Here is a 12648-nt window from a genome sequence, read left to right on the forward strand (position 1 = left end):
ATAGGAATGTAATCATTGTGGAATATGGGATCATAAGTGTGCAGTGTTTACACTCGTGACCATGCAGGACGATGATCGGACCTGATGACTCCTATGAGACTGAAGTACAAACCTTTATGGATCTACCAGCATGTTTAACAGCAGGGAATAAATGCCTGCTTCTCTAAATGTAAACTCATGTTTTATATGGAAAAGAGATAAAGATGACTCATAAGAGTTGTCTTATTTCTCATAAAGAACATTCTTTGGTGTTTATTCGACCTAACCTGACCTGACCTGACCCGAGTCCATGTTTTGCTGTGTGTCAGGGTGTTATGATGTGAAACTGCTGAAGGACGGTCCCTGATTTGTCCCATGCAGGGTGCATGATTGGGTCAAGTTCTTTTTTCATAGAAACTGAACCCGCCTTAATCTGTATGCAGTAACTGTTTTTTGATGAACCCTAGAGGATGTGAACTTCCTCTATCTGTAGGGCAGGGCTGAATTTGTGGTTTTGGCTTGAGAGAAGTGAAGAGAGTATTTTGGTCATGTGTATATAAGGAGATGTACACAAGGCCATGATAAGAGCTGATGGAGCAGCTGCACTTGTATACACAGACACACACACACACACACACACACGACCAACACCTCACAGCATCTTCATCTACAGACAGCTGAACTTCAAGTGAAGACTCACCAACAGCAGGTACTGAAACTCTGTGTCTCATACACACACGCAACTTGTGATGGATGTTCTTTTTCTATGCGAGTCAGCTTTTATAATATCTTACTGCAGCAGTAGTCAAGTGTTCCATCATGAACATCACGTCTGTTCAATGCTTACAAACAGAGAATATATTATTCATAAAAATACACTTAATTTAAATGTTATCTTAATTAGGGAACTCCTGCAAGGTGAATTCGAGACCTGACGGCACATTATAGCCTCCTCACAGTAACGGAGATAATGATTAATGATAACTGCTAACGTTAAGAAACTGACTGAGATGAGTTTAGGTATTTATGAATATTAACAAGGATGATATTAATTACCTGAAAGCAGCCAACTACATGGGCAATATTACACTTTATTAAAACTTTATTTTTTAAGGAAAAATATTAACGTACCTCAGTAAATTCTGTCTGTTAAAGCCTGGATGAAGATCGAACCCAGACTGTTGGGTTTTCATCAAAAATGACTCAATAATGAAAGAAATAATCCACCTACACTGTATGTTTATTCTGTGTAGGACTGTAAATTTTAAAGACAGTAAAACTTTATTTTTGCAGAATAATGACTATTTAAAATGTCAAACCATTCACTAGAACTGTCAGAGCACTTTATTTTATGGACACACAATAAATACCCTCTCAGTTTCCCTCTGGGTTTAATAAAGTGATCTATTTTTTCTAAAATCCAATTACACATAAAAATAAAAACACAATATTAGTTCCACTTTTACCACACACTGCAGCCAAACCATTCTGATGAATGTATTTATAAATCACATAAAACTGTTTAACTTCTATTAACTGTTCAACTAAACTGTGCCGAGTTTCCCAAAAGCATCGTAGTACAAAGATCATTGTTAAATGGTCAAGTGAGCAGCACAATGAACACTCTCTCTCTCTCTCTCTCTCTCTCTCTGTTAAGAGGCTTTTGGGAAACCCAGCCCTGTTTAAAGTTAGTCCTCTTTTTCTGCCATAAAATATATATTTTTATATTTTCTTCTTTCGGTCGGATCACAAGTTAAACAAATAATTTTTAACAATGGAGTCATTGTCAATAAATTATCTCTCTGTAGCCACCTTCTTCTTCTTCTTCCTCTTCTTCTGTACAACTCCTCTCTGGGGGGGAGGAGGGGTAACAGGAGGACAGAAGACGGGAAGGAGCAGTAGCCTAGCCTAACAATAAGCAATACCGGACAATGTGCAATATAAAGTGCAATATCTCTCCTGCCTCCCCCCCCCACACACTTTTTTAATTTAATTTTTCCTCCTCCCCCTCTCCCCCTCTTCTCTTCCCCATATCTTATTCTTTTTATATTTGTATATGTGCAGTGCCTTGCAAAAGTATTCATACCCCTTGAACTTTTTTACATTTTTCCACCTTACAACCATGAGCTTAAAAGTTTTTTATTGAGATTTTATGTGATAGACCAACACAGAGTAGCACATAATTGTGAAGTGAAACAAAAATTATAAATGGTCTTCAAAATTTTAAACAAATAAAAATGTGGTGTGCATTAGTATTCAGCCCCCTGTACTCTGATACCTCTAAATACAATCCAGTGCAATCAGTTGCCTTCAGAAGTCGTCTAATTAGTTAATAGAGTCCTACTGTGTGTAATTTACTCTCAGCATAAATACACTTGTTCTGTGAAGGCCTCAGTGGTTTGTTAGAGAACACTGAAGAACAAACAGCATCATGAAGACCAAAGTACTCACCAGACAGGTCAGGGATAAAGTTCTGGAGAAGTTTAAAGCAGGGTTAGGTTATAAAAAAATATCCCAAGCTCTGAACATCTCAAGAAGCACTGTTCAATCCATCATTCAAAAATGGAAAAAGTACGGCACAACTGCAAACCTACCGAGACATGGGCGTCCACCTAAACTGACAGAGCGAGCAAGGAGAGCACTGGTCAGAGAAGCAGCCAAGATGCCCATGATCACTCTGGAGGAGCTGCAGAAATCCACAGCTCAGGTGGGAGAATCTGTGCACAGGACAACTAGAAGTCGTACACTCCACAAATCTGGCCTTTTTGGAAGAGTGGCAAGAAGAAAGCCATTGTTGAAAGACAGGCATAAGAAGCCATGTAGGGGACACAGCAAACATGTGGAAGAAGGTGCTTTGGTCAGATGAGACCAAAGTTGAACTTTTTGGCCTAAATGCAAAGCGCTATGTGTGTCGGAAAACTAACACTGCTCATCACCCTGCACACACCGTCCCCACTGTGAAACATGGTGGTGGCAGCATCATACTATGGGGATGCTTTTCTTCAGCAGGGACAGGGAAGCTGGTCAGAGTTGATGGGAAGATGGATGGAGCTAAATACAGGGCAATCCTGGAAGAAAACCTGTTGGAGGCTGCAAAAGACTTGAGACTGGGAAGGAGATTCACCTTCCAGCAAGACAATGACCCTAAACATACAGCCAGAGCTACAATGGAATGGTTTAGATCAAAGAATATTCATGTGTTAGAATGGCCCAGTCAAAGTCCAGACCTAAATCCCATTGAGCGTCTGTGGCAAGACTTGAAAACTGCTGTTCACAGACGCTCTCCATCCGATCTGGCTGAGCTTGAGCTATTTTGCAAAGAAGAATGGGCAAAAATTTCAGTGTCTAGATGTGCAAAGCTGGTAGAGACATACCACAAAAGACTTGCAGCTGTAATTGCAGCAAAAGGGGGCTCTACAAAGTATTGACGCAGGGGGGCTGAATACTAATGCACATCACATTTTTCAGATTTTTATTTGTTTAAAATTTTGAAGACCATTTATCATTTTCGTTTCACTTCACAATTATGTGCTACTCTGTGTTGGTCTATCACATAAAATCTCAATAAAAAACTTTTAAGTTTGTGGTTGTAAGGTGGAAAAATGTGAAAAAGTTCAAGGGGTATGAATACTTTTTCAAGGCACTGTAAATACTTAATTTATTTTAATTTATCTAGAAGTTTTCTCTATTTCTTTTCTCTGTTTATCTGTAATGATGCTGCTGGAATCTTAATTTCCCTGAGGGAACCCTCCCAAAGGGATCAATAAAGTTTAATCTAATCTAATCTAATCTAATCTAATCTAATCTAATCTAATCTAATCTAATCTAATCTAATCTAATCTAATCTAATCTAATCTAATCTAATCTAATCTAATCTAATCTAATCTAATCTAATCGACTCTCATCCACAAGTTGATTCTGGCTGCAGTTCTGCTGCACTGAATATTCCCACCTAAATCTTTTTTTTTTCCTTATGAGATGGATTGCTTACATAACTCTATTGTGCACTGCACCATGATTATACATTTCACACCCCACCGCCTCTGTTGTGGAGAAATAGTGGTTGAAACACTGTTCTTTCTCAAAATTACTCAAACATGGGTGGACCTAGTTTCATCTCTCTCTCTCTCTCTCTCTTTATTTATTTGATGCCTGTCTCTCTCACCACTTGTGTGTTTTCTCAGTACCTCTCATTCTCACTCGGTTGTGCAGAACGTCTGTGATGTATGAGAAGCTTCAGCGTTCTCACAGCGTAACACTAATGACCTGTCACACAGCCTTGTATTAAACTACAGTATACTACAGAAAAGTAAACAAGCTCGAGTGAAATTATACACATTACAGATCAAATTACACTGAAATCTCCAGAGCAATAAAATTGATAATGGTTTGATGGCTGAGATAATTTCTGTTTGTGTTGATGTCAGTGCACCAGGAGATGTGAGATGACTGATGATGATGTAAGCTTGTACATTTCTTCCTGACATCACCGGACTCTTGACTTAACTGCTGTTGCTATGGGTTTGGGTGCAGTTTTCCCAGTTTGAATGCACCTCTGTCTGTGTTTGGTCGGTGCAGCTGAGACAGGAGATGCTGTGTTCTCCTCTGATACACTGCTGCTGTTTTTCATAAGCAGTGCAGTGAATTTACAGTTTTTGGTGTTTATGTAATATGTCACTCTCTATCATTCCATTTTCCCTCCCTCTGTCTCTCTCTCTCTCTCTCTCTCTCTCTCTCTCTGTCTTTCCTCACGAACTGAGTGAGGCAGCAAGTAGCCCACATCATATCGTCATGGAAACAGCATGCGAGTGTTAGCAAGAGGGAATGAGGAGCGAGAGGGAGGGAGAGGGACGGAGAACAAGTAGGAACTGCATTAGAAAACAAGCCCAGTCTCCAGAGCCATCTGAAAGGTAGGTAAGAGGGGCTGTGAGGATGGGACTTAATCTAGCTCATGTGCAAATAAACCTGAGAGGCATTTTTCCAGGACTAGGCAGTGCAGTGGACGTCGTACAGAAGATGATGTTGCAATAATGTGTATTTTAGCCAGGTGACCCATGACTGTGACAATACCACTCGTGTATGCCCGTATCTGCTTGTTTTTCACTTCTGCGTAGCATAACGATCACCGCTGTCAGTGTGTTGGGCATCACACAGTTACTGCGTTTCATAATGTCCTTCATTAGGCATGCGTGTTTACTCAAATACGACATTCCTGAGAGATGTGTCGCAGCCACAAGCACGGCTTCTGTACTCTAGAAATATCCGTTCATATTGCGATGATGTAACCAGGCAACATCATAAACGTTATTGAATGCACATGTGAATGCATGTGAATGGTGAAATTTGTGTTTGGTAAGTTGAATTATTTATTACGTCTTTAAGATGTTCAGGTTCAGAAAGACTCAGATCATTATGATGTAAAAACATTTAAGTTTTTGTTGTGTAAACAGAGAAAGTTACAGGTATAAGCGATACATGTTGGTTTTGTAAAATATGAATGTCCACAGATCATATTTTGGTGACCTCACTCTCAGTGTCTGGTTGTGTTTAGGAACCATTTTGCATAAATACGGATCTCAGCAGTGATCCTGCTTTATAGAGAACGCGTTTAGTCAACATGATGATGTGCATCTAAACCACAAACGATTCTCATGCCAAAGCAAAATGCAATCGCGGCATGAACGTCTGCTGCTCCTTTTAGCGTGATAAAAGTCCAAAGGCAAAGTTTCACTGTTATCATTTAAAAAAAAGTCATTTAGTGCAGCTCATGTCTCTTACGTGATGCATTTATGATCATTCTTATGATGATGTTTGACAACTCTTCTGTTTTGTTGTTTATCTGACACAGTGATTACAGAATGAAAGCACAGATACAGGGAGAGAGGACAAAAAATGGGAGAAATTCAAGAAATAATGTCATTTTAGTATAAACTACTAAAGCCAACTGAAAAGGCATCATAAATTATTGTGAGATAATCATAAATCTCATCATGATCCAGACAGTGAACAATATTTCATGAAATATTATTTTACCCATCTATTCTCTTCCAACATACAAACTGATCGAACGCTTACAGTTTTTAATAGCTCACCGTTTGCTCTATAAAAAAAAAATCTCTGAGCTGCTGTTGAGAGTCATTTTGGGTCTGTTCATGTTCTGTAAACGGATGAACAGGTAACTGTTGCCATGGTGAACACCCACTTGTGTGCCATACAAAGATCCACATTGGCTAATATTTTCACTTTTTCTCTTTTTCTTTCCCTTTCCTAGTCTCAAAACTATTGGAATGCTAACTGATCTCTTGGACTTTCTGGCAACTGTTAAATAACTACTGAAGAATAATCACCATGCCACTCCGATTCTCACTGATACTTCAGGTGCTCACAGTGTCCTGAGAGTCCATATGTCAAAGAAACTGATGGAATCGATTTGGCTCTGAAAAAAGCCGTTTTGACACAATCATCTCCCTGAAAAACAAAGACAAAATTTGTCCTGGAAGAACAATGGAGCAAACAACCTTGTTTTGTTCATCTCAGACTTGGAAAGGTCCCAATGTTTCAACGTTTTCCTCTGAGTGGGATGATACGCTGAACTCCTACCTTTTAGCACCTGATGTCATTAAACCTCCTCCACAATTCCAAGATCCAGAGGAACCATGCCAGGCCACACCTACCAATGTTACTATCATTAGAAAGAGGGATAAAGATATGGTCAGGACAGGAGCCACACAAAAAGAGCGCAGGAGCAGACCTGTCAGTGCCATAGAACACCACAGACGTTCATTATCACTTTCCACAGCCATCACCTCCAACCCAGGTGCAACACGGCGCCGGTGTGAAAGCTATGCCCTGTCGTATCCCAGCAGCAGCTCTGATGACAGTGGCAGTGACAGCACTTCTGTGAGGAGAGGAGATCGTCTTCCTGATGCGGTGCCTCAGCACAAGGCTCGGAGCATTGTTCTGAGAAAGGCCAAGAGGAAACCGGCTCCACCTACACGGACAGTTTCGCTGCCCCGACTTTCAGACGTGACGCCTCCCGAGCGTAGAACAAAGAGTCTCTACATTCCCAATGATGCACAGAACGCCATACTCCTTCCAGACCTTATTCCATTATCTAAAGAAGAAGCTGATGACTCCAGGAAGACCACGTTCACTCCGGAAGCACCAGGAGATGTTCCAGTGAATCAGGCCATCTCCAGTCACAAGCCATTAAATGAGTTAAGGTCTAGTGAACCATGCAAGTCAAGCACAAGTTCCTCTGTGGGATATCCTCTAAATGAACCTGCAAAAGTCCCTTGCAACTCTGACTGCAACAACTCTCCATCATCTTCTCGATCTTCTCCCTCCCAACCTTCTATCTCCTCCCCTACCAAACCGCCTGGCTCAGCCTCACCCTCCAGTGGCTACTCAAGCCAGTGCGAGACTCCCACTCAGCCAATTGCTATTACGACAGGAGCCTGCAGAATGCGGCCCAAACCCTCGGGTGCTGTTCCTGGCCAACAGGTCCGAAACTGCAGATCAAGATTATCCCTGCAGTTACCCGACACACAAGCAGTTAGCCCGAATCCAGAACCTTCTGTTGTCCTGCCAAAAGTCAACCGCCGTTACTCTGATGCCTCACATCCGAAGCAGAGGCTGAGTAACAGCATGCTGATAATGCCTGTGGTGACTCAGGAAGACCTGAACAATGTGCGCTTGCGTTCAGTCAGCAGCTCTGACCTGGACACCACAGCTGTCATTGAGGAAGAGAATGAAAGGGATGCAGGGTCTGTTGCTGCTCAGAACAGCCCAAAACACAAACCCCCTGTAGCACCTAAGCCACCTGTGTCTAAATGGCCACCTTGTGCAGCAGCAGGGATGAATTCAAGCACATCTTCTGCAGATCCGACAGTAACCAGTGCCAATTACGGACAAAGCAGCATTTACTCAACGGTTAACAAAGTTAAGCCCAAGGTTGTTCTTCCGTCCTCATCAAATGTCAATAGTGACCATCGGCAGCAATCTCTAGAGCATAGGAAGGAGACTAACTGCTTACAATCCCAGTGTAGTTCTGATTATACAAATGCATTGTCCTTCAAACCTGCTCCTGATGCCAAACCGAGTGAAGCACAGAAGAAGAGAAGAGCACCAGCTCCTCCGGTTTCAAAGAGACCCAATACAGTCTACTTACCCTGTAATAACATGCCTGTAGTGGATAAGCATGTCCAGCCACCTCCGAGTGATTCAAAGTCAGAGAGTTCTCAACGGGAATATCACGTCACGGTGTACGGACTCATTCCAACTTATTCACAAGTTGATGAAAAAGGTCCACCAAATGTACCTGGTACGTCATTTGCCATGATTAGAGCATTTAGAAAGTGTAATTCAAAGCATTTAAAAGATTTCCTCATAAAAGATTTATTTTTATTTCTCCACACTAGAGTATGAATTATACGAGAAAGAGGACGATGGGCAAGTGCCAGAAATCGGCGAGCTTCATCTGGTGAATGAAGAGGATGAGGTTTTTCTTCACAAGCCCTCCTCTCACACAACAGAGGACCTTTTCACCATTATTCACAGGTAATGCAGAAATTGTACTTGCATTATTTATTCTCTTGTTTGATACCCCACATGTGTCATTTTCTTTTCTCTTTCATAATCATTTGGCAGGTCGAAGAGGAAACTCCTGGGTCGCAAAGACTCTTTAGATAACAAGCAAGCTGACTTTGGCACTCACACTCTCGGCAGTGGTTCTAAGGCTACTTACCAGAATGACAACTTCATGGCTCTTCTGAGAAGGACGAGAAGTGCCAAGGCCAGTTGCGGGAGTCGAATCTCAGCTGCAGAACTTCTGAGGAGTTCAAAACCTGCAGCTACTGGCTCCGCAGATCTGACCAGCTACAAAAAACACAACTGGATGCAATCTTATGGTCCTTGAACTGTCACTGTCATCAGTTCTGTTTGGCTGAATATCACATTGTGCTCGTTTTAAGCTTGTGAACAACCTGCTTGTATTAAAAACAACAACAACAACAACAACAAGAACCACCTGCTGTTTGAAAGTTTCAGAAATTTGACAGTTTAGATATTGTTTAATCTTTAAAACTAAAAACCTTCTTTGGTAACTAAAGATTACGACAAGTAAAATGAGTAAAGGGTTCATATTCTGCAAATTGCAAATGCTAACATAAAGAGCTGGCTTTATATCGTCTAAATGTTAGGTATAATTTATGTTATACTATAAAATGTATTTGTCTCGACTGCCTTGAGTGGAATTTTGTGAAACAGCACAGTAATGCTGTATATTATTGACTGTTTTCAAAACATATCATACTGTAGATCTATTCAGAGTATTAAATTTCTATCCATATGGGACAAATGTTTGTCTTGTACACAAGATGCATCAGAATGTTATAATTATAACAAAATAGTTTATTCTGTTCACTGCAGTACAATATAAATAAGGATACACATTGTGACGATTCACTTACATAAGTATGCTCTAACAAATAAACAAACTGTCCTCGGCATGAGGGAAAGTGTGATATCTGAGACAGAGCTTGGAAAAGTAATGAGAAGGAATTAATATAATCTTCAGGTCACTTGGACTAATCTGTCGTGCTGTCATACACCTGATACGGCTGGACTGGAGGATTACACACCTGACAACCTGCAAAACACAAACACTTTAACGTCGTTCACTTCAAAGCTGACTTTTTCACCTTCCATGCAATAGACTGCAGTTTTTTGGGGGCTTTGGGAATTTTTAAATGGACATCAACTGTGTGAAATCTGTGATGTTTATCAGCATTATGGAAGGACTGTGTTCTGATATGACCTCATTCAGCTTGGGTAAGTGTTTCTGAGCAATATATCAGTACAATATTAACAGAACAAGAAGAGGAAGGTGTGTGTGTGTTGTGTGTATGTGTGTGTGTTTGTTTGTTCTATAATTTTATATGATTCAGAGAGAAAATTTGCATGTGTAAATGGAATATAATACACACACATCCTAGTACAGTGCTTGTTTTTACTCACACACACACAGTGGATGTTCTGTTCCTCTAAATATCCTTCTTTATATTGTGAAATAAATTCACAGGAAATTTATCAATAAAGAATCACTAACAAAACTCATCATTCAATCAATGGGACTTTCTTATATTCAGATTAGACTTCAGATAATATTTAAAAAAGGAAGAAACAGTAAAAATATGATATACAGTGCTGTGTAAAAGTCTCAGGCACATGTAAAGAACGGCTTAAAAATAATGAAATTAAAAGTTTTAACATTAAAAAACTACTAGAAACAGTAATCAGTGAGCCATAATAAATGAAACAAAGTCAGTATTTGGTTCTTCTGGGCACTTTGACTGTCACACTCACTTCATTTTACACCAAAACCCAGCAGCCTTCATTATGTTTTCTTTTTTAATCTGAAAAGTGCTCTCTTATGGAATACGCTGCTCAGATACAAACATTTTTTCCCTGTAACATTTAATTTTGTGCTGGAAAACAAATGTTTGGATTCTAAAATGTTTTTGTACTGACTTGATAATGTAGAAGTCATAAAATAGAAATCTATAACAAAGTTTGTATGAAGGACAGCACGGTGGTGTAGTGGTTAGCGCTGTCACCTCACAGCAAGAAGGTCCGGGTTCGAGCCCCATGGCCGGCGAGGGCCTTTCTGTGCGGAGTTTGCATGTTCTCCCCGTGTCCGCATGGGTTTCCTCCGGGTGCTCCGGTTTCCCCCACAGTCCAAAGACATGCAGGTTAGGTTAACTGGTGACTCTAATTTGAGCGTAGGTGTGAATGTGAGTGTGAATAGTTGTGTGTCTCTGTGTGTCGCCCTGTGATGACCTGGTGACTTATCCAGGGTGAACCCCGCCTTTCGCCCGTAGTCAGCTGGGATAGGCTCCAGCCCACCTGCGACCCTGTAGGACAGGATAAAGCGGCTAAAGATAATGGATGGATGGAAGTTTGTATTTTAAAAAAAACATAAGGGGCTAAGACTTTTGCACAGTACTGTATTTTTGTTATAATCATTTTACTAATGCTGATGTAATGTTCCTTGTAGAAGTCATAAAATGTTTTTAATTGTTTTAAACACTTTCTACTTATAATTAGCATTAAAGTTATTTAGAGTGTTAGATTTGACACCTCATTACACACCTTTTTAATCTTTTAAGTAAAAAATTTTTGCTTTTTTTTCTTTCAGCCAAAAACTGAAACAGCTGTGATGTAAATCAAACACACACTGATAGATTTCATCCTGACTGTAGTTTATTTTAATACCTTTTAGTTCAGGTGACTTTACCTTTGCTTTGATCCAGGTATTTTATCACATGACCTGAAAGGCTAGCTGGATGAAGACGTGTCTAACCATACACACTCTTTTACAGCATCAAAGGGTTAATGGAAAAGTTGAACACATTGCAGTATAGTCCATCAGGTGTCTGGTCTCAGGTGATGGGATTCTGTGATGTTGCAGTTCTACCAAAACGTCCATCACCCACTGAACGTGTGGCTGGTCTACGGCATGCTAACCATCACCATAAAAGAACAAAGATTTCCCTGTGCACCACATCTACCCTGGCTTCTTTGGTTCTTCCTGGTAAACCTCAGCAACTTGTATATGGTTCAGGCAAGCACCTTCAGGGTTGGAGTGTTAGGCCCATGGTCTTGTGACTCCATGTTTGCCAAAGCCATGCCTGGTGTCGCAGCTAAACTAGCTGTGCAGAGGATCAACAGAGATCAGGCTCTGTCTCTGGGAATCACGTTTGACTACGTCATCTTGGAAGAAGATTGTCAGACTTCGATAGCCCTGAAGGACTTTATGGGTTACTACACACGAGCCTCAGCATTCTTAGGTCCAATAAACCCTGGATACTGTGAGGCAGCATCTCTGCTCGCCAGGAACTGGAACAAAGCAGTCTTCTCATGGTCCTGTGTGAACTACGAGCTGGAGAGCTCATCGCGTCACCCGACATTTTCCCGCACTATACCTTCTCCTGTTTTGGTGCTGAAGACTGTGGCACACCATTTCCACTGGGCAAACATCGCCATCGTAGCCTCAGCTGATTACCTGTGGGTGGACACGTCCTACAAGGTAGCTGATGCCTTAAGGAGTTTTGGCTTCCCTGTCAGGATTCTGCTTTCCACGAGCAATGACCCTGCCAGCATACGCAGCTCACTCTCCACCATAAGGAAGATGAAGGAGCTTCGCAGTAAGTGACAATGAATCTGTTAATGACCATCACAAACCGCGATAGTCATTGTAGTGAGCAATAAATGATCCATGTGCATCGAGGAGACAAAGATGAGTGTGGGGAATGTTATTTATTGCTGAATTATAAATGTTGCTTACTTACTGTGTGTAAAGTCTCAAAAAATACCAGAGATGGAAAATATAGTAGAATGAAAGTATAGATAATGTGTTTTTAAATCTTTACTCAGTTAAAAGTGGAAGTAAAACAAAAAAATCTGCTCCTTTTAAATTGATTAAAAAATGAAAAAAAAAATTAAAAAGTTAATGTCATGTTTTTGTGTGTAAAATAACTTTTATTATTTATACTAAACTGTTGGTTTTCACTGATGTTGTTTTGTCTGAAATTGTCCCTCAGTCTCTGTATGTTAGCTGCTTATTTACATGAGAATGAATCAGAAGTAAAATATCCTGTAAATAACCAA

At 40.5% G+C, this 12648-nt stretch overlaps 2 protein-coding genes across 5 annotated transcripts in view; both read left to right on the forward strand.

The window, feature by feature from the left end:
• Window positions 1-592: 592 nt before the first annotated feature.
• On the forward strand, window positions 593-10029 carry si:ch73-362m14.2 (NHS-like protein 2). Of its 3 annotated transcripts, XM_060936589.1 has the most exons (5): window positions 593-688; window positions 4740-4889; window positions 6251-8302; window positions 8400-8538; window positions 8629-10029. In XM_060936589.1, the coding sequence occupies exons 3-5, from the start codon at window positions 6484-6486 to the stop codon at window positions 8894-8896; spliced, it is 2226 nt and encodes a 741-aa protein (XP_060792572.1). In that variant the 5' UTR covers window positions 593-688; window positions 4740-4889; window positions 6251-6483; the 3' UTR covers window positions 8897-10029. The 3 variants fall into 3 exon arrangements, with proteins under 3 accessions (XP_060792572.1, XP_060792574.1, XP_060792573.1); XM_060936591.1 differs by lacking the exon at window positions 4740-4889; XM_060936590.1 differs by lacking the exon at window positions 593-688 and having other exon boundaries at window positions 3677-4889.
• Window positions 9758-12648, forward strand: part of LOC132895751 (retinal guanylyl cyclase 2-like) — a 29737-nt gene continuing 26846 nt past the window's right edge. For both annotated transcript variants that reach the window (XM_060936586.1, XM_060936587.1), the window contains exons 1-2: window positions 9758-9810; window positions 11361-12185. In XM_060936586.1, coding sequence (XP_060792569.1) covers window positions 11441-12185 — 745 coding nt within the window. In that variant the 5' untranslated portion in view covers window positions 9758-9810; window positions 11361-11440. The remainder of the gene's footprint in view (window positions 9811-11360; window positions 12186-12648) is intronic.

The sequence above is a fragment of the Neoarius graeffei genome, chromosome 12 (genome assembly GCF_027579695.1).
Source record: "Neoarius graeffei isolate fNeoGra1 chromosome 12, fNeoGra1.pri, whole genome shotgun sequence".
In the NCBI taxonomy this organism is placed as follows: domain Eukaryota; kingdom Metazoa; phylum Chordata; class Actinopteri; order Siluriformes; family Ariidae; genus Neoarius; species Neoarius graeffei.

What these genes read in the sequence shown, in the direction of transcription:
- si:ch73-362m14.2 (XM_060936589.1), top strand. Translation starts at nt 6,484, where the DNA reads ATGGAGCAAACAACCTTGTTTTGTTCATCTCAGACTTGGAAAGGTCCC. An exon ending in AGGTCCACCAAATGTACCTG is followed by an intron (nt 8,303 to 8,399) that starts GTACGTCATTTG and finishes TCTCCACACTAG; the next exon opens with AGTATGAATTATACGAGAAA. An exon ending in CTTTTCACCATTATTCACAG is followed by an intron (nt 8,539 to 8,628) that starts GTAATGCAGAAA and finishes ATCATTTGGCAG; the next exon opens with GTCGAAGAGGAAACTCCTGG.